The sequence below is a fragment of the Salmo salar genome, chromosome 09 (assembly GCF_965601325.2).
Source record: "Salmo salar chromosome 09, fSalSal1, whole genome shotgun sequence".
In the NCBI taxonomy this organism is placed as follows: Eukaryota; Metazoa; Chordata; class Actinopteri; order Salmoniformes; family Salmonidae; genus Salmo; species Salmo salar.
In genome coordinates this window covers 24938370-24963489 of record NC_138299.1, presented here as the reverse complement: position 1 = coordinate 24963489, position 25120 = coordinate 24938370, and the positions used below count along the sequence as shown (strand labels likewise).

Sequence of the window (25120 nt, the reverse complement as noted above, 5' to 3'; positions counted from 1 at the left end):
TTAAACCGTCTAATACTGGGCTACATTAACATGAATACAGCAATGATGGTAAATTAAGTCAGCTCTCACATCACCCAAAGGGCCAACTGTAAGAGATCACTGATTTATTTTCAGTAACGGTCCATGAGAGTTGCCTATTAGAGGGAAAACCAGAGTGGGCCTTTTAAAAGAGGCTAACATGCTGAAACTGACAGATCTCTGCAATCCATTTGGATCTCATTCAAGATTATGGCCCCATCTGAGTGACTGCAGATTATTGTCCACAGAGAGGTGCGCTAAACCCAGATTATCCACTTGCTGGGGATCCATTTGACCCGATGAACACAACAAGCCAGCCTCACACGCCCTTGCATCTGTGGGTGTTTATTATTTTTTCAGTTTTGGAGGCAAGGAAAGGAGTGTAATGGACATGACTCCAAACCTCACAGTATTAAATAGATTACAGTGGTCACTGGTTGGAGAATAACAGTTGTGGATAGAAAGAGACAGTTGTTCATGCCACACTCTCCTAACATACGGATACTGTATACACAGTTGAAGTCAGAAGTTTACATAAACCTTAGACAAAAACATTTAAACTCAGTTTTTCACAATTCCTGACATTTAATCCTAGTAAAAATTCCCTGTCTTACATTAGTTAGGATCATCACTTTATTTTAAGAATGTGAAATGTCAGAATAACAGTAGAGAGAATGATTTATTTCAGCTTTTATTTCTTTCATCACATTCCCAGTGGGTCAGAAGTTTACATACACTCAATTAGTATTTGGTAGCATTGCCTTTAAATTGATTAATTTGAGTCAAACGCTTTGGGTAGCCTTCCACAAGCTTCCCACAATAAGTTGGGTTAATTTGGCCCATTCCTCCTGACAGAGCTGGTGTAACCGAGTCAGGTTTGTAGGCCTCCTTGCTCGAACACGCTTTTATAGTTCTGCCCACACATTTTCTATGGGACTGAGGTCAGGGCTTTGTGATGGCCACTCCAATACCTTGACTTTGTTGTCCTTAAGCCATTTTGCTACATTTTGAAAGTATGCTTGGGGTCATTGTCCATTTGGAAGACCCATTTGCAACCAAGCTTTAACTTCCTGACAGATGTCTTGAGATGTTGCTTCAATATATCCACATAATTTTCCTTTCTCATGATGCCATCTATTTTGTGAAGTGCACCATTCCCTCCTGCAGCAAAGCACCCCCACAACATGATGCTGCCACCCCCGTGCTTCATAGTTGGGATAGTGTTCTTCGGCTTGCAAGCCTCCCCCTTTTTCCTCCAAACATAACGATGGTCATTATGGCCAAACAGTTCTATTTTTGTTTCATCAGATCAGAGGACATTTCTGCAAAAAGTACGATCTTTGTCCCCATATGCAGTTGTAAACCGTAGTCTGGCTTTTTTATGGCAGTTTTGGAGCAGCGGCTTCTACCTTGCTGAGCAGCCTTTCAGGTTGTGTGACTATAGGACTCGTTTTACTGTGGATATAGATACTTTTGTACCCGTTTCCTCCAGCATCTTCACAAGGTCCTTTGCTGTTGTTCTGGGATTGATTTGCACTTTTCACACCAAGGTACGTTCATCTCTAGGAGACAGAACGCGTCTCCTTCCTGAGCGGTATGACGGCTGCTTGGTCCCATGGTGTTTATACTTGCGTACTATTGTTTGTACAGATGAACGTGGTACCTTCAGGTATTTGGAAATTGCTGGATGAACCAGACTTGTGGAGGTCTACAATTTATTTTCTGAGGTCTTGGCTGATTTCTTCTGATTTTCCCATGATGTCAAGCAAAGAGGCACTGAGTTTGAAGGTAGGCCTTGAAATACATCCACAGGTACACCTCCAAGTGACTCAAATGATGTCAATTAGCCTATCAGAAGCTTTTAAAGCCATGACATAATTTTCTGGAAGTTTCCAAGCTGTTTAAAGGCACAGCCAACTTAGTGTATGTAAACTTCTGACCCACTGGAATTGTGATACAGTGAATTATAAGTGAAATAATCTGTCTGTAAACAATTGTTGGAAAAATTACTTGTGTCATGCACAAAGTAGATGTCCTAACCGACTTGCCAAAACTATAGTTTGTTAACAAGAAATTTGTGGAGTGGTTGAAAAATGAGTTTTAATGACTCCAAACTAAGTGTATGTAAACTTCCAACTTCAACTGGACATGTAGCTCTTTTCAAGTATCATCAGCTCACTGGCCCTGAACGTGCTTGTGAAAATGAAAAGAAAAAAAACGTAAAGTATAGACATCACATATATTTTGACAAAGCATACAGCAGTTCATGTTTCACATTATGTCTCAAAAGTAAATATACTGAACAAAAATGTTAACGCAACATGCAACAATTTCAAAGGTTTTACTGAGTTACTGTTCATATGAGGAAATCAGTCAATTGAAATACATTCATTATGCCCTAATCTTTGGATTTCACATGACTGGGAATACAGATGTGCATCTATTGATCACAGAAACCTTAAAAAAAAAAAAAGGGCCTCAAAATGGGCCTCAGGATCTCGTCACGGTATTTTTGTGCATTCAAATTGCCATCGATTAAATGCAATTGTGTTTGTTGTCCGTAGCTTAGGACTGTCCATACCATAACTCCACCGCCACCATGGGGCACTATGTTCACAACGTTGATAACAGCAAACCGCTCGCCCACACGATGCCATAGACGTGGTCTGCGGTTGTGAGGCCTGTTGGACGTACTGCCGAATTCTCTAAAATAACATTGGAGGTGGCTTATGGTAGAGAAATTAACATTAAATTATCTGGCAACAGCTCTGGTGGACATTCCTGCAGTCAGCTTGCCAATTGCACGCCCCCTAGAAACTTGAGACATCTGTGGCATTGTGTTGTGTGACAAAACTACACATTTTAGAGTTGCCTTTTATTGTCCCAAGCACAAGGTGCACCTGTGTAATGATCATGCTGTTTGATCAGCTTCTTGATATGCCACACCTGTCAGGTGGATGGATTATCTTGGCAAAGGAGAAATGCTCACTAACAGGGATGTAAACAAATCTGTGCACAAAATTTGAGAGAAATAAGCTTTTTGTGCATATGGAACATTTCTGGGATCTTTTATTTCAGCTCATGAAACATGGGACTAAAACTTTACATGTTGAGTTTATATTTTTGTTCAGTGTACATTTATAAATAGACAAACTAAAGGAAAGGGGGTTATCCGCAGTTCACTAATCTACAATCTATGGAGCTGAAGTGAACAGAATTCAGCTGAACAATACTTCCCACTCTTACTCTGCATGTGTGCAATGACCCACACAGGAGTATCAGGATCCTCCCATTTCTCTACTTCCTCGTGTCCACAGTAGTGTCCCCCATTCCTCTGCCCAAACCCCTGGGGTGCTACATGGGTGGGGGTTTAGGAGCACCACCACTTTGGTATCTGTAAAAGAAACACAAGCATACAGGTAGGGTTTTACAGTGTATCCTCCGCTCTAGAACACGGACATCTGACCAAGACCAAACTAGGTTTACTCACTACAACCCAAGGGTCTGAGTTTAGGGCTTTACCCACCTGCTGTCCTGCTCGAGGTTGGTAATCAGGACCCTGTACCCGTTAGGAAGGAGGCCGGTGGATGGCAGGGTACTTGCCATTCCTCTGATCTGCCTAAAGGTCATCTCTGCCTGGGCACTGCGGGCGTGGTTGGCAGCGCTGCTGTGTTTTTGCTTCTTGTCTGAGATGGAAATTAACACAGTTGTGTGGATTATAGTGGTATCTCTGATGTCAAACCTTAATGAGTGGATAACCGAGTCTGAGTCCCATAGCATAGCCAAAGAGAGAGAGAGAAAGACGTATGCTCTCTGTGTTGGTTAACAGCTCTGCCCATCATGGAGGTGAATGAAACATGAGTGTTCCCCATAACCAGACACTTTTAGATTCTAATGTTGGTATTTGATTAATATTGATGAGGATATCATGATGTACTGTGCGGATGTGCCGTGTGGGTGACATATAAGAGGGAGTCTAACTAACGTTTGGGCGTGTCATGGGGCAGTGCTTCATCCAAGTTGCAGGGCATCAGGATCTCATGACCCAGGAAGTGCTGCAGCCCTCCACTCAGACTGGTCCCCCGCAGAGGGGCAGTCCGGGACATGAGGGGAAGCAGGCCAGGCAGGTTCATATCCATGCCGGACCCATGAGCCATTGGGCACTGTGGGGAGAAAGGGAGAGACAGTGAATACCACACCAATACCATACCACAAGAGAGGATATACAGCCTACATAAAGCTACTTTGAGTCGGGTGATATTAATGGGTGTCCATAATAAGTGCACATGGGGACACGTTAGCAACACTGTCTCAACTCTCTGACCTCACTAATTAATATGTCCTGCATTGGCTCCCATCTATGCTTCCTGCCTCACTACACCCTCCATAGCTAGTCTCTGCTACACCCACGTTACAGTATGGATGGCCAAATTTCTATTCTCTTTCATCAAGTGTAAAAATCGAATTAGAGAATGATAATGATCACTCAATAATAATAACAACTGTTGAATGAAAACAAAAAAAAGAGCCGGGTGAGAGCAGGCATAAGCTTGAAACGAAAGGAATGGGGGTCAAGAGCAGGAAGAGGGTTTTGAATTTATGTTTTTAATGAGAAAGCCCAGGATCCCCCTCTCTCTCTCGCTCCCAAATACTCTCTTAACGAGCACAGGGGGCCGGGTTGACCCAGCTAATAGGGGGGCAAATCCATTGGTGCATTATCGGCCGTGCACATTTCATCTAATCAGCAGGATGAACTGAGCTGGCTTAGGTTGCTTTTAATTCAGCACTGGAGGAGCATTACTGCCCCCATCTCTTGTTATGTGCAGATCAAATCAGGGAGACAAACTGGAATTTTGATCCTTGTTTTTAAGTAGTTGCTGTTTGGTTGTTGTTTTTCTGTACGCTGTTTGAGTTCAAGTTCCATTGCAGTTGACATGATATGGCCAGTTATCTGGCCTTTAACAGAAATTAGGCCTTTGTGGCTTTTTAGGTCAGTCTCCTAAGGGCATGGAGATAGCTGCAGTGGTCTGCAGGAGAAGATGCAGTTAAGAAGACAAAGCTCTTACCAACCAGGTGATACACAAAGGCAGTGCCATAACTCTCACCTGGACCTCTGTGCAGAGTAGCTCAGCCCTGGTCCTCTCCTCCAGGGTGACCATCACCCCATCCAGAACCTGCAGTCTGGAGAGGCGTAGTACCACTGCCGGCCTATGGAGGGATCGCCGGGCCACCTGGGACAACAGAAAACATTTACTCATGTAGGACCTCGGTGTGAAGTCTGCAAGGCTGTCCTGTAAGGACTAAACTGGCATGGGTCTGTTTGTGAGTCCAACAAAGTTCTTTGAATTCACCACCTTCAGAGACCACACTCTCATCATCTCCTATGCCGGCCCCACTAGCCCTACCCTTCTCCCCGGTCCAGCTGATGGAACCGTCTGGTCCCCCCTTCACAGGGGACAAAGCCATCCTCTCCGGTCAGAGACCTGTCAGTCCCTACAGGAGGGAAAACTGAACAGAAGAGAAGGAGAAGAGAGGAGAGATGATCTGGCCAGGGCACATGGGTGCAGCAGTGATCTCATGCGGCTGACAGCAGGGGTATTGTCTCTGGAGCGGCTGCTGGCTCTCCACCCTGGCAGGATTAAGCCCCAAGGGGGAAGGGAAGGGATGGGACGGGGGGGATGGGGCTGTGGGGTAAACAGGCTGGCCCAGCTGAGAAGGCCTCCATGGATGGCAAGCCCTCTGCACTGGGCAATGAGAGCTCTGATCCATGGGCTCCAGATGGGTGCTGAACCCAGGCCAATAGTGTCTGATAACGGCCCTGCCATTTGGTCAGCGGATTTGTCTCTGATGCAGGCCAGTTTGAGGCACAGCAGATGGTCCATCATGTAATCGCTTAATTTAGAACTACAGAGTTGCACTGAGTGTGTGTTTTTGTAAAAGTGAGTCTGTGAGCTTGTGTGTGAGAATTTGGGTGAGGGTGTAAATTAGGTAGTGTGGGTGTGTGTGGGATGTATGTGTGTGTGTGTGAGAGAGTCTGTGTCTCAGTACACATATTGAAGTGTCCTCTGGCCTCTAAATAAGAGCAGCCAGGTTTGGTCTCTTGGATTTCCATTGCGCACAGAACTCAGGGGCTTTTCAGACAAAATGAACACACACTGAAATGCAGGCGAAGGAGACCCATAATGGGAATAATTTGACAATTTTCATACTGTCATGGGGGCAATACAATTCACTGAGCCCTTGCTTGATTGTAGTAATTGTAGCTTCCGGTAGACATACAAGGTTGTAACCGACATTGGTAAAAAAACAAATAGATACTCACAGGATTCCCTACAACTGACAGCTCAACCAGGGAGGGAAGGACTTCTAGCTTGTCCAGCTCTGAGATGTCCTACAGGGAATAGAAAGTAGAGATAAGACATATTTTATACTGTCTGTCCTACTCACTTCATACCAGCATGAATTTAACCCCTCCCCAATCCATTAGGGCCAAACCTCATCCACATTTTGAAGCTGTGAGAGAGGAGTGGGGCAGCTCATGGGAGAGATTACATGTGTGATCTTTCATTAATCTCATGAGAGTTCAGGCACGCAAAAGGGGAGCGGGGGCATCTCTCTCCCCCACGGAACGTGACTGAGCCGGGCTGAGACTCACACAGACCTCCATTAATTGAAAACATGAAAAGATGAAGGAAGAAAAAGAAGCAAATTGGAGAAAAAAAAAGACAAAGCACAAATCACCCGCCTGGGGTGAGAATGAGATGTAGGCTGAGACACTGATTACACGTTGCCTTGATTGTTCCTCTCTGTCCTCATACGTATAACCCTGACCTTCAGTCAATGTCGATTCTCCTTAATACTAGCTACCCCACACACACGCCACAGTGGGGTGGTAACGGTCTATAATTATGGAACTATATTTCCACCCCCTAGAATACACTGTAGATCACAATAAAACACATTTTAGACGCCAAATGCTTTGCACATGATGAGTGCATCACCATAATTCAGTAACTGCTGTACAGGGAGTTTGACTTTGAAGTTGGTGGACATTTCCACACTGTGAATGAATGAATTCCTCATTACAGTATATGAATGCATATGAATGGCTCAGTATTGCCAGAAAGGGCAATAACTTGCAGGACACTGGAGGACTGCTGGAGGAGGGGTACCTGTAGTTTGTTCATGCCCAGGAACAGCCTCCTCAGCTCGGTAAGGGGTTGGAGGTGGTTAAGTTCCCGGAGGCGGTTCTCTGCCAGGTGCAGCTCCAGCAGAAAAGCCTGACCAAAAAAGGAGTTCTCCCCCAGGGCCTTGATCCGGTTCCGGTCCAAGACCAGCTCCCGGAGCTGATGCAGACCCTCCAAGCCCTCCACCTGGCTGATCTCATTACCTGAGAGGAGAAGGTAAGATATTAAATCAGTAGGTAATTACATGACTACAGCTACCCCTGTTACCAATATGATTTGACCGGGCGGCATCATTGCAAATTATAACACTGTGAATTTCAATCATTAACTCTGAAATTCACTCAGATACTTAAAGGAGAAATCTGTAGTTGAAACAACAACAGAGCGAACACCCCGCCACTGTTTTTGGTAAACAGCTGAGGGATGGGGCTTGAGCAATGTAACCACTCTCTAATTCATACAGAGCTATCGATAGGACTGACCATCCATGCAATTAAAATAACAGTTTTAACCATATTTTGGGGCTATACAGTGTGTGTTTACAATTACATTGTTTACAAACAATGGAATAAAACAAGCTTATATTTTGGGTTCTGATAGGTATCGACAGTTGAACAAAGCTAATGAGGCATTTATAAGTTATAGGTATATATCTATAATTGAAAAGTACAAAAATGTAGTTGGAAAAGGTGCATCTTCTGCCCTAAATCCGTGTGTATAGTGAGTGTGGTCTGTGGTGTGTACAAAGCTGTCTTGACAGGCTAATAAACAAACACCGAGGGTGGGATTAGGATGAGACAGTCACCCTACTGAAGAAAACAATAATCAAATGCAAACAATGGCAGACAGAATAAGGCACTGTTTTCCTGTGACTCATTGCCATGCCCATTTCATTCCTATTCTTGTTGCATCATCTCCACCTGGACATGTCTGTTACTGAGCTGTACTTTTCATCAGCTTTGAAACCTGAAGGAAGCTGTTACTGTACCTTGGAGGAAGAGTGCTTTGAGATTTGTGAGCCTGCTGAGCTGCAGATTGGCCATATTTGAGATGCCATTGTGGCTCAAATGCAGCACCTCCAGGCTGCTCATTAGTGGCTCTAGGCTGTCCACAGGACCCACTTCCCTGAAAGAGAGGGAAAGAATGGGCACTCTGAGCTTTAGTTGCCACTCTGACTGAATGCACTGCAACTTCTCTCCCCAGTGCCTAATTTAGAAGGCCAGACCTCAGGTGCACAGCAACTCAAGGCAAACCACACAAAAGCCTGACCCCCCCCCCACCCCCTTCACATTTTAAACCTTTTACTTTGTGTAAACTCTCCTCTGGTCTTTTTCAATAGTATCAGTGAAAATTGAGATTTGTGCTTTTCCCGAGAGCAGCTAATAGAAGCCTAAAATATTTGTCACGTCAACAGCTTCGTGCTGCCCCCAAGTGGCTGAAAGTAGAAAAATATACTCTTGTCTATTGCAACAAAGACATGAAATAAGTCCATTGCCAACCACACAGTATACTGAGAAGACATCAATGTTTAAAGCTATTCATGAATTGTACATTTACACCTCACAAACTAGGTTTAAAAGTAATACATTTCAATGCCATGTTAAAATAATATACTTTTATCTGTACTGCTGGTACCTGCTGCCTTTTGATGAGCCCTGCTGGCCATAGCCACTGGAGTTCACCTTGTGGTAGAGAATCTGTCTGTTAGTCAGGGGGGCCTGGGCCTTCTGCCTGGGCAGGATGGATTCTATGTGGTTATAGTTCAAACATAATGCCTACATGGAAGAAAATAAGATTTTTTTATTTATTGTTGATGGTTTAAAAAAAACCTGACAGTGCAACTGATAAATGTAAAATTTTACATTTATTACATTTACATTTAAGTCATTTAGCAGACGCTCTTATCCAGAGCGACTTACAAATTGGTGCATTCACCTTATGATATCCAGTGGAACAACCACTTTACAATAGTGCATCTAAATCTTTTAAGAGGGGGGGGGGGGGGGGGGGTTAGAAGGAAAAATATCTGCCACAGATTACATTTAGAACGGTGGGAAAAGTCTGGCCGGTTGGTAGCAATCATTTGGCAGGCCCACCTTGATGTTGGGCAGGTAGACAAGGCCACTGAAGGAGGTGAGGTTGTTGTGCTCCAGGTTGACACTGCGCATGTTGTGGAACAGGTCTGCTGGGGCCAGGTCCACCATACTGGGGAGAAAGGGAACAGTTTATACACACTCACTCTTTCTTTTACTGTCTCTTCTACTCATCTAAAAAGGTGACTGAAATACTGTAATGAACTACTACACAGTACACTATGCTCAATGACCTGATGGCACTGGACTGCAGGTTGAGATCAACGACGTCGGAGTAGTTGGAGTGTCCCAGTTTCTCTGCCACCATGTCAGGGGTCAGACGTCCACCAAACACATCTTTGGCATTCTCACACTCCGTCATTTCCTGTGGATCACAATGACGTCACTTCTGTTTCATCTCAATTCAGCAAAAGTTGTATTTATCTCTAAAACGAATATCTCTATTTGATTATGACGTAAACATACCACTGCAACCCCATCCAGTGCCTTTAGAGAGGGGAGATGGAACACCACATAAACCCTGTAGCTTTCCAGTTTCTCCACTAAAGGATTACCATACAGATCCAGAATGATTAAGTTTGTCAAAGCCTAGAAACAAATGTAAAAAACAATTATCTTACTTTATTTTAATTTCCACATTGACTAACAGTGTATAAAAAACAGCTTTTATGTATCCTATGGGTTGGTGTACAGTATGTTATCATGCTTGGCTGTGTGAGGTCAGCTCACCTTTAGGTGGTAGATGTCTCGTGTGGAGGTGATGATGTTGTTGCCTATGTACAGCTCGAATAGTGAGCGGGCCCTATGCACCCCGTTCAGGGAGCCAATGCAGTTGTTCTCCACAGACAAGAAGTGGAGGTTGGGCATCTGGTCCAGGACAGTGCCGTCCAGACAGGACAGCTGGTTCCCATTCACACTGAGCTTAGTGAGCTGGTGTAGTTTGGACACACCTGAGAGGACAAAGATAGGGAGGGATATCTCGTACATCTTTGATGGACATGATTCCCTTGTCAATACCAAATAGTTCTCTTCCTTGACTAGACCTAGTGCATTCTGAACCAAGAGTGCCAAGGGTTTTCTATTGTGTTAAAATATACAGTGAAGCAAAAAAGTATTTAGTCAGCCACCAATTGTGCAAGTTCTCCCACTTAAAAAGATGAGAGAGGCCTGTAATTTTCATCATAGGTACACGTCAACTATGACAGACAAAATGAGAAAAAAAATCCAGAAAATCACATTGTAGGATTTTTTATGAATTTATTTGCAAATTATGGTGGAAAATAAGTATTTGGTCACCTACAAACAAGCAAGATTTCTGGCTCTCACAGACCTGTAACTTCTTCTTTAAGAGGCTCCTCTGTCCTCCACTCGTTAACGGCACCTGTTTGAACTTGTTATCAGTATAAAAGACACCTGTCCACAAACTCAAACAGTCACACTCCAAACTCCACTATGGCCAAGACCAAAGAGCTGTCAAAGGACACCAGAAACAAAATTGTAGACCTGCACCAGGCTGGGAAGACTGAATCTGCAATAGGTAAGCAGCTTGGTTTGAAGAAATCAACTGTGGGAGCAATTATTAGGAAATGGAAGACATACAAGACCACTGATAATCTCCCTCGATCTGGGGCTCCACGCAAGATCTCACCCCGTGGGGTCAAATTGATCACAAGAATGGTGAGCAAAAATCCCAGAAGCACACGGGGGGACCTAGTGAATGACCTGCAGAGAGCTGGGACCAAAGTAACAAAGCCTACCATCAGTAACACACTACGCCGCCAGGGACTCAAATCCTGCAGTGCCAGACGTGTCCCCCTGCTTAAGCCAGTACATGTCCAGGCCCATCTGAAGTTTGCTAGAGAGCATTTGGATGATCCAGAAGAGGATTGGGAGAATGTCATATGGTCAGATGAAACCAAAATATAACTTTTTGGTAAAAACTCAACTCGTCGTGTTTGGAGGACAAAGAATGCTGAGTTGCATCCAAAGAACACCATACCTATTGTGAAGCATGGGGGTGGAAACATCATGCTTTGGGGCTGTTTTTCTGCAAAGGGACCAGGACGACTGATCCTTGTAAAGGAAAGAATGAATGGGGCCATGTATCGTGAGATTTTGAGTGAAAACCTCCTTCCATCATCAAGGGCATTGAAGATGAAACGTGACTGGGTCTTTCAGCATGACAATGATCCCAAACACACCGCCCGGGCAACGAAGGAGTGGCTTCGTAAGAAGCATTTCAAGGTCCTGGAGTGGCCAAGCCAGTCTCCAGATCTCAACCCCATAGAAAATCTTTGGAGGGAGTTGAAAGTCCGTGTTGCCCAGCGACAGCCCCAAAACATCACTGCTCTAGAGATCTGCATGGAGGAATGGGCCAAAATACCAGCAACAGTGTGTGAAAACCTTGTGAAGACTTACAGAAAACGTTTGACCTGTGTCATTGCCAACAAAGGGTATATAACAAAGTATTGAGATAAACTTTTGTTATTGACCAAATACTTATTTTCCACCATAATTTGCAAATAAATTCATTAAAGATCCTACAATGTGATTTTCTGGATTTTTTTCCCTCATTTTGTCTGTCATAGTTGAAGTGTACCTATGATGAAAATTACAGGCCTCTCTCATCTTTTTAAGTGGGAGAACTTGCACAATTGGTGGCTGACTAAATATTTTTTTGCCCCACTGTATATGACAACACTTAATAATTTGTCATGTGGTGACCATTGAGATTAGGACTGACCATCTAGCCTAGAGATGCAGTTGTCGTTGAGGGACAGCTCCTCTAGATGCTGGCAGTTGTCCAGACCCTCCACTTTAGAGATGTCGTTGTCATTGAAGGAGGCCCAGCGCAGGTTGACCAGTTTGTCCAGGTTGGTGAGCCTGGAGAGCCTCTGGCTGTCAAGGTTAAGGGCTGTGATCTGCTCAGAGTTCAGAGGTCACTGTTAAGTAAACAGACTGCACTTGTACCGTAGATGAAGCACCTGGAGAGAACCCATAAACTACAAGCTGAAACGAGTACATCTTTATTGTTCCTGGACTCCAGTGTTGTGTATATTAGTGTTTGTTTCACCTTGGTGGTCCAGCCTTGCTCTAGGTCTCCAGTGATGTCCCAGGGCGAGGGGCTGAGTTGATCCAGGAGCTGGGCTGCAGAGAGCAGGCTGAGACTGCGGGGACGCTCACTGTTCGTCCGGGAGTGGGCCAGCAGAGATGCCTGTAGCCAGAGTAAAAATCAGACTGAGGAATTACTACTCTCAACACAGACGGTAGACCAAACTTTCTCACGCAGCATGCAACAGCAAAGGTAGCCCACTTACATTAAAGTATTCAACCTATCTGGCAAATCATGAACTAAGAAGAGAGAGTGATTCTCTTGTCTAACTCTTACCTGGTTGATTCTGGAGCCTGCAGCCATCTGAACAGCAGCGCTTGCCTCTTCCTCTGTCACCAGCATGTCATCCAGGTGTGTAAGGCTAATCAGACGTCCCAGAACCGTCATCCTTACCGCCTCGGGCTGGGACAAACACATCACTTTCATCAGCACAGTGTCTTATGGTCTTACTATATGGACACTAGACTAGACCAATGTTAAAGCTGGTGTTAGTGTGTGTGGTTTTACCCTTTGCCAGGGGTTGTGGCGGGTGTCCAGTCTCAGCAGGGTGGGGGCATGTTTCCGGAGCACAGCCGTCTCCTCCCTAGCGCGGGTCAGCTGGTTCCAGCGCAGGTCCAGTTGATTGAGCCGCCCCAGCCCCCTCAGCCCCTCCAGGGTCAGCAGGTGGTTGTAGCTGGCATCCACAAACTCCAGGTTGGGCTGGAGGAACACAGAGAAACATTAGGGAACATATTTGCTGTATGTAGGACTCCAAGTTGAAAATGATTCATGAAGATTGGTCGACCTAAACGCCCCATCCGTCAGAACGCACCATGTGGGAGATGTCATCTAGTTGTGTAAACTCATTGAAGCTGATAGTCAGGCGGCGCAGGGCTGTCAGGTGAGAGATCTCCTTCAGCTTACTCAGGCTGTTGCCATGGAGATTCAACACCTTTGACCAGGGAAGAAGAAAGATGGAAGTGGGGCACCAGCACAGTACAGAGAGGATATCAGTGCTAAACCTAGTGGGCTAAAGTACCATTATGTGTTAGTCCCTCACTCAGAGGCCTCAACCCTTACTGTAATCTGACTGAGGACGTTGGCCCTGGCTACACTGAGTAAAGTCTTCTCGTCCAGGCTCAGCAGCTTGGGCCGCGGTTTGAGCATGGGCTCCATGTTTAGAGTCTCCTCGTCCAGGTTGATATCGTTGGGAGGGGGGTCGTCTGTGCCTCTGCTGCTGGGCTCTGGGAACGCAGGCTGGGCTCGGTCCTGAGAGGAGGAAACATCATAGTGGTGAGGACAAACGGTTGGTGAATATCAGCACCTGGTTGGTGGGTTTACAAAAATTGGAACATTGAAAGACAAACACGGTATACTTTTTCCTACCTGCGTGATATACTCAAAGTCGATGAGGTACTCTGGCAGGACAAGCTCACGGTCAAATACAAACCACTGACTCTGTCTCTGACTGCAGTCACAACCACTGTGGATCTTGGAGGAGCAAGGCCTCTCTATTTGGATAGAAGTCTCAGGTTGGTCAACAATAAGATGGAATAGAAGAATGTTGACTTTTGCTGGTTGTTTCCATTCCACTGTCACCAGTAAAAAAACTGGTTGTTCTGAAAAGTAACAGTTGTGATATTTCACATGACATTACCTCCATTTGTCTTATGGACCTGCTCTGGGCTCACATTGCGGTAAACAGAATGAGCTTTGGGGTAGTTGAGGGCGTCCACTGAATCCCCTTCATGGATGGGAAAGCTGCGGCCCAGGAACACTTTGGACACTATGAGCTGACCTTGAAACAGGAGGAGAGTTTGAATAATTCCATTTCAGTTTCTCTGACACAGGTTCATTAAAATCAAAAATATATAATTTGTACATTTACATTTTTATCCTGATTTATATCCTCAAGGTTTCATTAGCAATACAAAGTCATTGAAGTGTGTGAAAGGATGAAATAGGACCATACAGACCATGTCTGAAAAGAAGAGGGTCTATGCTCTGCTTGGAGGTGCCTTGGTTGGCCTGTCGCTGTGTGTACTCAATCCTGGGGCTGTCCGTCACACTCAGGCTGTTAGACAAGGGTACAGCTCTCTCTCTGCCCAGGGCCTAACACAGACACAAGACAGTGTCAAGAACTAAAACAATGACACAATCTCAGGCATAGCGTACAGTCTAAATAAGCAATATGTGTACCTTATACATATCTGCTGTTTTAAAGCCATCCTCTGGAATGTGCAACATCTCATTCTTCTCACTGGTTCTTTCAGGATCAGACACATAGAACAGGTACTCCAGCCAGCGTTTGTAATTCCTGCACAGATGGAACTGCAGTCAGACAAATGTAAATACTGTCAAAATATTTCAGTTTATGTGGTCTGTTATCAAAAAACATAAATGTTCAACTATTTCTGTGTAATATTAAACATAGACATAATACTGAGGAGCTGAGGTGAATATCATAGAGAAAAGGAACGCTGCGTGTAGAAGAAAGAGGCGCCATTTTAAGATTTAACTGTCTCATCATAGGAACTCACTGTGAGAACATTGTCGACTCCTCGCTGGCCAACAGGGTATGAAGCTTGTCCTCGAAACGAAGCCGCAGCGAACGGTTATGGATGCGGATGATACGGTTGATCTTGATGCCAGTGATGCCATGAGCCTTGTAGTCCCACGCACAGAACCGGGAGAGCAGGAGGTCATAACAGGAAGTGAACCTGTTGGGAGGAGAGAGAAAACAGTGGACTCAGTAGCTAAATGCTGCAAATCACCGACACAGTTCACCTACACAAATGAGGTAAACTCAAGACAGATCAGTCCGCAGAAAACTTGGATAAAACATATCATTACATGATCTAGTACTATATGATCACATAAGTAATTTCCCTGCAGGTACCCTGGCTAATGTCACTGTTATGTAAAAGGAGATCATTTGTACCAGGGGTCTGTGGAGCAGCCCTCTTCAAACCGAATATTCCCCACTGTCTCAAGCTCCATCAGCAGAAAGTAGACCATCATCTCGTTCCTTTTGGTGGCTTGGGCCAAGTCCCGCTGGTACCAGGCCTCAATCCTGCAAAAACAAAATAAAAACACTCTCCTTTTCACACTTCATCATCTTAGTGCCAGTAGAAAGCTTACATTTAAACAAGAATGCCAAATGAGACTGTGTAACGCCCTTCTAAACTCAAAGAAGTTTAGAAATTCTCAGAATGGCGCTGTTTTACGGGCTCTAACCAATTGTGCTATTTTGTGTGTTTTTTCATATTGTTTGTAATTTATTTTGTACATAATGTTGATGCTACCGTCTCTTATGACCGTAAAGAGCTTATGGATATCAGAACAGCGATTACTCACCTCGAACTGGACAAAGATTTTTTATTTAATGAGCAGATGCGAAGGATATAATGTTGCTCCCAAACAAGGCCCAAATCCCCGCCATTCGCATGAAGAAAATAAGGAAATACAAGGGGCGGAGATCAGGGTGCCTAGTGAGAATTAGTCGGCGAGTGGGTAACCCGCCTCTACCATCCATTCTACTAGCCAACGTGCAATCACTGGAGAATAAACTGGATGAGCTCCATTCGAGACTATCCGACCAACGGAACATTAAAAACTGTAATATCTTATGTTTCACCGAGTCGTAGCTGAACAACGACACGTATAACGTACAGTTGGCTTGGTTTTCCATGCATCGGCAGAACAGAGCAGCTACGTCTGGTATGATGAGGGGTGGGGATGTGCATCTATTTGTCAATAACAGCTGGTGCGCAATGTCTAATATTAAGGTAGTCTCAAGGTATATGCTCGTCTGGGGTAGAGTACCTCATGATAAGCTGTGGACCACACTATCTATATTTTTCGTAGCTGTCTATTTACCGCCACAAACCAACGCTGGTACTAAGACCGCTCTCAACAAGCTGTATAAAGCCATAAGCAAACAAGAAAATGCTCATACAGAAGCGGCGCTCCTAGTAGCCGGGGACTTTAATGCAGGGAAACTTAAATCCATTTTACCTCATTTCTACCAGCATGTCACATGTGCAACCAGAGGAAAAAAACTCTAGACCACCTTTACTCCACACAATTCTATCCTCCTGATTCCTGCTTACAAGCAAAAATGAAAGCAGGAAATACCAATGACTCGCTCAATACGGAAGTGGTCAGATGACGAGCATGCTATGCAACAGATCTGTTTTGCTATCTCAGACTGGAATATGTTCCGGGATCCCTCAAATGGCATTAAGGAGTATACCACCTCAGTCACCGGCTTCATCAATAAATGCATCAACAACGTTGTCCCCACAGTGACCGTACGTACATATCCCAACCAGAAGCCATGGATTCCAGGCAACATCCGCACAGAGCTAAAGGCTAGAGCTGCCACTTTCAAGGAGCGGGACACTAATCCAGACTCTTATAAGAAACCCCGCTATGCCCTCAGACGAACCATCAAACAGGCAAAGTGTCAACACAGGACTAAGATTGAATCATACTACACCGGGTCTGACGCTCGTCGGATGTGGCAGGGCTTGCAAACTATTACGGACCACAAAGGGAAACCCAGCCACGAGCTGCCCATTGACGCAAGCCTACCAGACGGGCTAAATGCCTTTTATGCTCGCTTCGAGGCAAGCAACACTGAAGCATGCATGAGAGCACCAGCTGTTCTGGACGACTGTGTGATCACGCTCTCCATAGCCGATGTGAGCAAGAACTTTAAACAGGTCAACATTCACAAGGCCTTGTGGCCAGACGGATTACCAGGACGTGTACTCAGAGCATGCGCGGACCAACTGGCAAGTGTCTTCACTGACATTTTCAACCTCTCCCTGACCGAGTCTGTAATATCTACGTTTCAAGCAGACCACTATAGTCCCTCTGCCCAAGAAAGCGAAGGTAACCTGCCTAAATGACTACCGCCCCATAGCACTCACGTCGGTAGCCATGAAGTGCTTCGAAAGGCTGGTCATGGCTCACATCAACGCCATCATCCCGGAAACCCTAGACCCACTCCAATTCACATACCACCCCGAAAGATGCAATCTCAATCCCACTCCACACTGCCCTTTCCCACCTGGACAAACGAACACCTATTTGAGAATGCTGTTCATTGACTACAGCTCAGCGTTCAACACCATAGTGCCCACAAAGCTCATCACTAAGCTAAGGACCCTGGGACTAAACACCCTCCTCTGCAACTGGATCCTGGACTTCCTGACAGCCCCCCCCCCCCCCCCCCCCCGGTAGTCTTCCACAAGCTATTCCTCCTGACAGAGCTGGTGTCAGGTTTGTAGGCCTCCTTGCTCGCACACGCCTTTTCAGTTCTGGCCACAAATTTACATACAGGATTGTTGTCCTTAAGCCATTTTGCCACAACTTTGGAAGTATGCTTGGGGTCATTGTCCATTTGGAAGACCCATTTGAGACCAAGCTTTAACTTCATGACTGATGTCTTGAGATGTTGCTTCAATATATCCACATAATTTTCCTGCCTCAAGATGCCATCTATTTTGTGAAGTTTACCAGTTCCTCCTGCAGCAAAGCTCCCCGACAACCTGATGCTGCCACCCCCTGTGCTTCACGGTTGGGATGGTGTTCTTCGGCTTGCAAGCCTCCCCCTTTTTCCTCCAAACATAACGATGGTCATTATGGCCAAACAGTTCTATTTTTGTTTCATCAGACATTTCTCCAAAAAGTACGATCTTTGTCCCCATGTGCAGTTGCAAACCGTAGTCTGGCTTTTTTATGGCAGTTTTGGAGCAGTGGCTTCTTCCTTGCTGAGTGGCCTTTCAGGTTATGTCGATATAGGACTCATTTTACTGTAGATATATATACTTTTGTACCTGTTTCCTCCAGCATCTTCACAAGGTCCTTTGCTGTTGTTCTGGGAATGATTTGCACTTTTCGCATCAAAGTACGTTCATCTCTAGGAGACAGAACGCGTCTCCTTCCTGAGCGGTATGACGGCTGCGTGGTCCCATGGTGTTTATACTTGGGTACTATTGTTTGTACAGATGAACGTGGTACCTTCAGGCGTTTGGAAATTGCTCCCAAGGATGAACCAGACTTGTGGAGGTCTACAATTATTTTTCTGAGGTCTTGGCTGATTTTTTTTTTATTTTCCCATGATGTCAAGCAAAGAGGCACTGAGTTTGAAAGTAGGTCTTGAAATACATCCACAGGTACACCTCCAATTGACTCAAATGATGTCAATTAGCCTATCAGAAGCTTCTAAAGCCATGACATAATTTTCTGGAAGTTTCCAAGCTGTTTAAAGGCACAGTCAACTTAGTGTATGTAAACTTCTGACCCACTGCAATTGTGATATAGTGAAATAATCTGTCTGTAAACAATTGTTGGAAAAATTACTTGCGTCATGCACAAAGTAGATGTCCTAACCGACTTGCCAGAACTATAGTTTGTTAACAAGAAATGTGTGGAGTGGGTGAAAAACTAGTTTTAATGACTCCAACCTAAGTGTATGTAAACTTCCGACTTCAACTGTATGCACGCACCACTTTTCCGTTTTTATTATTATATATATTTTTTTAAACAAGTTATTTTTTTCATTTCACTTCACCAATTTGGACTATTTTGTGTATGTCCATTACATGAAATCCAAATATAAATCCATTTAAATTACAGGTTGTAATGCAGTAAAATAGGAAAAACGCCAATACTTTTTCAAGGCACTGTATGTGGGACTGAAACCAGTGTGGAAGAGCTGGTCACTTTAAAAGGACTTTGTGAATGACTACCTTGCCAATAGGACGATTGAATATTATTGTCTTGCAGGCAATATTTTTTTGTGGGAGTTTCCTCCTAATACATGATGTGGTAGGAATTGTGAGACATCATCATTACACCTGTTAATACTTAGATTTAAAACAAAGTTATAAAACATATTTCTTATTGTAACAGCAAGTAAAATATGCTCTTTGTGTTTTATAGAAATGCATGGTGTTTAATGTGAATGATATTATGCTTACTGCTAATGTTTTTTATACTGTCTATTTTTTCATGTTTTCTATTGTTTTCTAAAAATTCATTTTAAGTATATTTCTTTTTAAATGGTCTAGGGGAGTGTATGGATATTTCGAAGATAAATATACAACACAGAGGACTAAAGGTCAAGAGGACTAAAAGTCAATAGAGAACTAACGATCAATGGATCACGATGGATACATGTGACTCATTGCAAGGTTTTTTCTGTAAAAGGGGATTAATGATCAATGGGTCAGAGACATGGGAGGATTCAGTCTTCAACTCATAGCTACATGGCAAGTTCTCATTGGTCCAAATTGTTTATACATTGAGCCTGAAATAGGATACTTGTTATTTGGCCATTGGCCAAGTTTTATTGCAAGGAATTCTAATTGGTCAAGCTAGGGTTGGGTTATAAATTACATCCTGTCTCCTTTGTTCTGTGGAGAGAATCACTGAGGAGAGAATCACTGAGGACAGTGAAGAATGAACATCTACCTCTCAGCATAACATCTATGATTTGTCCGCTTTGAATAAACCTATTTTTCTCCCCCTGATTTGCTTTGGGGTCTGTGTTATTGAAGAGTAACATCAACTGCTAACAGCCCAGTACATCACTGGGGTTAAGCTTCCTGCCATCCAGAACCTTGGCGGTGTCAGAGGGAGGTCCAAAAAATGGTCAAAGACTCCAGTCACCCAAGTCATAGGCTGTTCTCTCTGCTACCGCACGGAAAGCGGTACCAGAGCGCCAAGTCTATGTCCAAAAAGCTCCTTAACAGCTTCTACCCCCAAGCCATAAGACTGCTGAACAATTAATAAAATGGCCACCCGGACTATTTACATTGACAACCCCCCCCCCATCCATGCATAGTGACTTTACCCCTACCTGCATGTACAAATGACTTTGACTAACCTGTACCCCGCACATTGACTCGGTACCGGTACCCTCTGTATATAGCCTCATTATTGTTATTTTATGGTGTTGTTTATTCATTATTATGATTTTTTTTACTTTAACCTCTCTGGGAAATGTGGGACGCCTCCCAAAACTTCCAGTGAATGAGCACATCAATTTACAGAAATACTCATCATAAACGTTGATAAAATATTAAACTGTTATTCAAAGAATTATAGATACAGTTCTTCTTAATGCAACCGCTGTGTCAGATTTCAAAAAAACTTTACAGCGAAAGCACACTTTGCAATAATCTGAGTACAGCGCTCAGACAACAACAACAAGCAATGCAGATACCCGCCATTTTGGAGTCAATTAAAATCAGAAATAGCATTATAAATATTCACTTACCTTTGATGATCTTCATCAGAATGCACTCCCAGGAATCCCAGTTCCACAATAAATGTTTGTTTTGTTCGATAAAGTCCATCGTTTATGTCCAAATACCTCCTTTTTGTTCGCGCGTTTAGTCCACTACTCCAAATGCAGGAAGCGCGCGCAAAATGTCACGACGAAAAGTAAAACAAATTATATTTACGTTCGTAGAAACATGTCAAACGATGTATAGCATCAATCTTTAGGATGTTTTTATCATAAATCTTCAGTAATATTCCAACCGGACAATTCCAATGTCTTCAGAAATGAAAAGGAACACAGCTAACTCTCACAGGAGCGCGCGCCACTGAACTCATGTCATTCTCTCAGTCATCTGACTCCAGGACCTCTTATTCTCTCCCCAGTCACAGTAGAAGCATGAAACAACGTTCTAAAGACTGTTGACATCTAGTGGAAGCCTTAGGAAGTGCAAAATGAACCCTAAGTCACTGTATACTGGATTCTATCCAAATCTACCTACCTTCTGGGCCCGAGTAGCAGGCAGTTTCATTTGGGCACGTTATTCATCTGAATTTCCACATACTGCCCCCTGTCACCAAAAACGGAATTTATTTAATAAATATTTTCTTAACTCTATTTTCTTAAAACTGCATTGTTGGTTGAGAGCTTGTAAGTAAGCATTTCACGGTAAGGTCTACTACACCTGTTGTATTCGACGCATTTGACAAATAAAATTTGATTTTAGATTTGAATCTCTCTTGGAGGTCTAATCCATTATTAATGTACATGAACTCACTCCTCCAGCTTCCTGTTCCAAAATTGCAACCTCTCCTTCAGGGTGTCCAGCTTGGAGAGGATCTTGTGTTCCAGGCCGGGGTCGCGGGTGATGTCAGCAATGGTGTCACTGCGGTCCCCTGAGCCCTCACTCAGCGGTGACAGTCCATCCTCCCAGGTACGGGCCGACTTCCTGCACAGGGCCTGCACCTCCGACAGCTCACACTCCAGCTGCTCAAGACACCAACACAATAGTCATATTAAGCACCACTGTAAATGTATGACATATGCATCAAAAGTCCATTGTTGAGGGCATAGTGTTGTACGGACGTTTTTGAGGGCATAATTGAGAGCTCTGATGCGGTTCTCTGGCAGCTGTAAGAGATTCCTCTTGTTCTCCAGCAGATTGGCCTGGGTCTCTGCCAGGTTCCTCTGGGTTGTCCGCACACGCATGTTGTAGTACATCATCTTCTTAATCACAGTGGACTGGAATGAACAGATGTTACAATGTACTGTATGCAATAGAACCCCATTATTTATACCATAGTTCATTAGACTGTAATTACAAGAAGATTAGAATAAAAGCAACACCGGAAAAATACATCCATCATTAGAGTTCAGGGACGACTTATAACAAATGCTTTAATCTCTCAGGAGTAGAGTATCAGACATTAAGATCCTATTAAATTACTAGAGGGATTATGTCATAAACCCTCAAAGTTCCAGAATGGTGTGATAATGGCAGCCATTTTGGTCAGGGAGGAATTTGATTTCTTTACCAAAATGGCTGATCTTTAATATTGTTATATGATAATTAATGTCCATTCTAGTATTCTAATTGCTAATTATATGCTATCACAGCCCTGGAGCCTGCACAGTGACAACAGTTACGAAAGCTGACCCTTGGGACTGTTGACCTGTACCTCAGCAGCGTCCTTCAAATGCTTGCTGGAGACGTCGTAGGTGTCAAGCCGCTGGAGGCCTGGCATGTGGTAGAGCACGTGGGTGGCATAGTTACACAGCAGACATACTGGGGTGGGACTTGACTGGGGGTCCTTCAGTCCCAACTCTCTCAGACAGGTCAATGGGGCCAGGAGGGTCAGCTCCTGTTACACAACACGATAACATGATGTTGATGCTTAAGAGGGACACGTTTAAAAACATTAAACTGAAGCATGCACAACCTTGATTGGCTCTCAACCCCACTAATGATTTTGATGCTGTATAGCTGTGAAGAGGGCATCTCCTTAATGGATTTACATTAACATAATTGATTGATGAGATGATTGGATTTCTACTTGTTTGCTGGTGGGGGGTTTCTCTGAGGTTTCAGGGTAGATCATAGAGGACCAACTGTTCCTTCACCCAAACTCAAGCCATATCTGACATTCTGTATACTGTATGTTGTAAGAATATGGTAAAACATATTTTCTTTTACACAATTTCATGCATAAATTTGTGGGAATCTCCTTTTAACCATGCCACAGTACAAAAGAAACATGCAAATTTGATACAGGCAATTCATGCAGCTTAATGAAATTAGTGTTTGAGTGAATGAAAATTTGTGTTTGTATAATTTGAAAAAAGAAGACTGTTATTTCTTTTTAACAGGCAACTAAAGGAGAAATGTCATATCAAAATGGCAAAGACAGTAAGCTTCAGATGAATTGTGCAACAGTTAAAATCAGCAGATCTTTTCTGTACTGCCGTAGCAATAGGCCTTCGACATAGATAAAATACAGGGATCAAAGATCAAAGAGACCGGGAAAATAGGAAACTATTAAGACTGACGGCCAATCAAAAATAATACCCAATCCTTTGTCGGGTGACTGATTTCTACATTGTTGATTAAAATAAAGGCTTGAATGAATTATCATATATAGAATCTACTATAAATTAGGCAATCAAGACATTCGACTGAAAAGCAAGCCTGTAATTCACCATATGCAAAGGTGGTAGTCAGATATTAGATTAAGAAGGTACAGAATTACAACCTTCCATTATTTGAAAATAGTTTCATGTTTTTTTTCTTACCTTAAAAGAGCAGATCTTGTTCCCAGATAAATTCAGATTTTCAATGCTGATATTAGGATCAAGACTGTGTCCTGTGAAACAGATTGAATAATTATCATTATAAAAACATCAATGATGTAATCTGTCAAGTTTATAGCCATTGGAGATGAACCTTCAACTCACCTATCTTCTCAATGTTATTGTCAGCTAGATTCAGCTCTCTCAGCTTTTGAAGTGTGTTTAATCCCTTTAAACAGGTATGAAGAAAAGATGAGACATCTAAAAAAAAATGCAGATTTCAACAAAACCAATCTATACAGATGAGGTGCATTACATGACACAGAAATGCATCCATACCTCTATGTGAGTGATGAAGTTATTGTTAAGCCACAGCACCTGTAGATTGACAAGTGACTCCAAATTCTCAATCTTACTGATCTGATTGTCATAAAGGTACAGCTTCTGTAACTGATGGCAATTCTGAAGTCCAGAAATGTCCTACAAAAATGAAAATAAATCCCCCCCCCCAAAAAAAGTATCGTTGGTAATAAAGATAAAAATGCAAATCCTAGCTAGATACATTTATTTTGCAGACATTTTGCAGTCTATTCTGAATAGAGAAATCAAAGATGCTCAGTTTTGATGGTCAATATGATTCTGTTTTAGATACTCTTTAGATGAAAACTCTACACACACATCTCCAAGATGTCAGCAAGAAGGAATGAAGAGAAACCTGGCTCTTACTGTCAGCTGACATTCCACCACCCAGAACTCCCGAAGCAGGGGACAGGCCTCAAGGCCCTTGATGTGACTGATACTCTGGCCTACCAATGTGAGCTGGCACAGCCTTGGAAAAAGGGAGAGGCCAACCATACGAGGATAACCTGAGAAGAACACCTCCAGGGCTGTGATGCTGCTACCTTCCTGGGGTATCTTCTCATAAGACACCCCATTGGCAATACACTGTTGAGGTACAAAAAAAGTGTCTCCACAAGCCAAACAGAAAATGACACAAGTTGTAATCATAAGTATCTGGTTGACACAAAATTACACTCACCAGTTCTTTGACAACCTCCTCGTCACCATTATGTCTTTGCTTTTCACTCTGTATCATGTTGTTCTGTGCTGAAATATAAGCAATTGTTGATCATGTCATGTATAGCTAAAATAAGGAACATTGCTAAACTTAGCTTGTCTTGGTTTGGGGGCTGTAGGGGGTTGTCTGGGGTAATGTTACCTATCAGTAAACAAGCATCTGAAAAAATTCATAAAATGTACCGTTAGCTAAAATTTGAGGACAGATAAGAGATAGAAAACATTTAATATAAGTACAAATAGCAAGACTACGTAATTTGTGTCACTCAATAATTAGTTTACTAGTCAGCTACATTAGCTCTAGCTAAGCTAATGTCGATAGCGTGCTAGCCAACTAACGCCAGCTAATGCAAATGTACTTACATTCGAAGTTGCAGCCTGCACAAGTTCACTGTCACGGACACTGTCTGCTCAGACCACTAAGTTAACCGCATACCAGTTTTGGACATCTGTTATTGCACCTATTCTCTTTGTGAAAACAAAAATATAATTTTAGGGTGTTTATATGGTAGACATTGTGCACCTGTAGCTAGCATGCCCCAGCAAGGTTTGTCATCAACCCGTATCTAGG

The 25120-nt window shown here is 43.4% G+C and overlaps 1 protein-coding gene across 1 annotated transcript; it reads right to left on the bottom strand.

The window, feature by feature from the left end:
* Positions 1-347: 347 nt before the first annotated feature.
* lrrc9 (leucine rich repeat containing 9) lies at positions 348-25120 on the bottom strand. The gene is made up of 33 exons (XM_014210737.3): positions 24913-25120; positions 24512-24579; positions 24199-24417; positions 23812-23952; positions 23638-23701; positions 23476-23546; positions 22365-22547; positions 21772-21927; positions 21464-21672; positions 15331-15462; positions 14930-15109; positions 14589-14706; positions 14366-14501; positions 14047-14187; positions 13776-13900; positions 13470-13658; positions 13222-13341; positions 12918-13109; positions 12687-12812; positions 12372-12512; positions 12042-12219; positions 10028-10248; positions 9764-9886; positions 9532-9662; positions 9302-9410; positions 8841-8980; positions 8194-8330; positions 7191-7408; positions 6341-6409; positions 5124-5249; positions 4004-4181; positions 3545-3704; positions 348-3412 (listed from the first exon to the last, which is right to left on the bottom strand). The coding sequence occupies exons 2-33, from the start codon at positions 24566-24568 to the stop codon at positions 3373-3375; spliced, it is 4530 nt and encodes a 1509-aa protein (XP_014066212.2). The 5' UTR covers positions 24569-24579; positions 24913-25120; the 3' UTR covers positions 348-3372.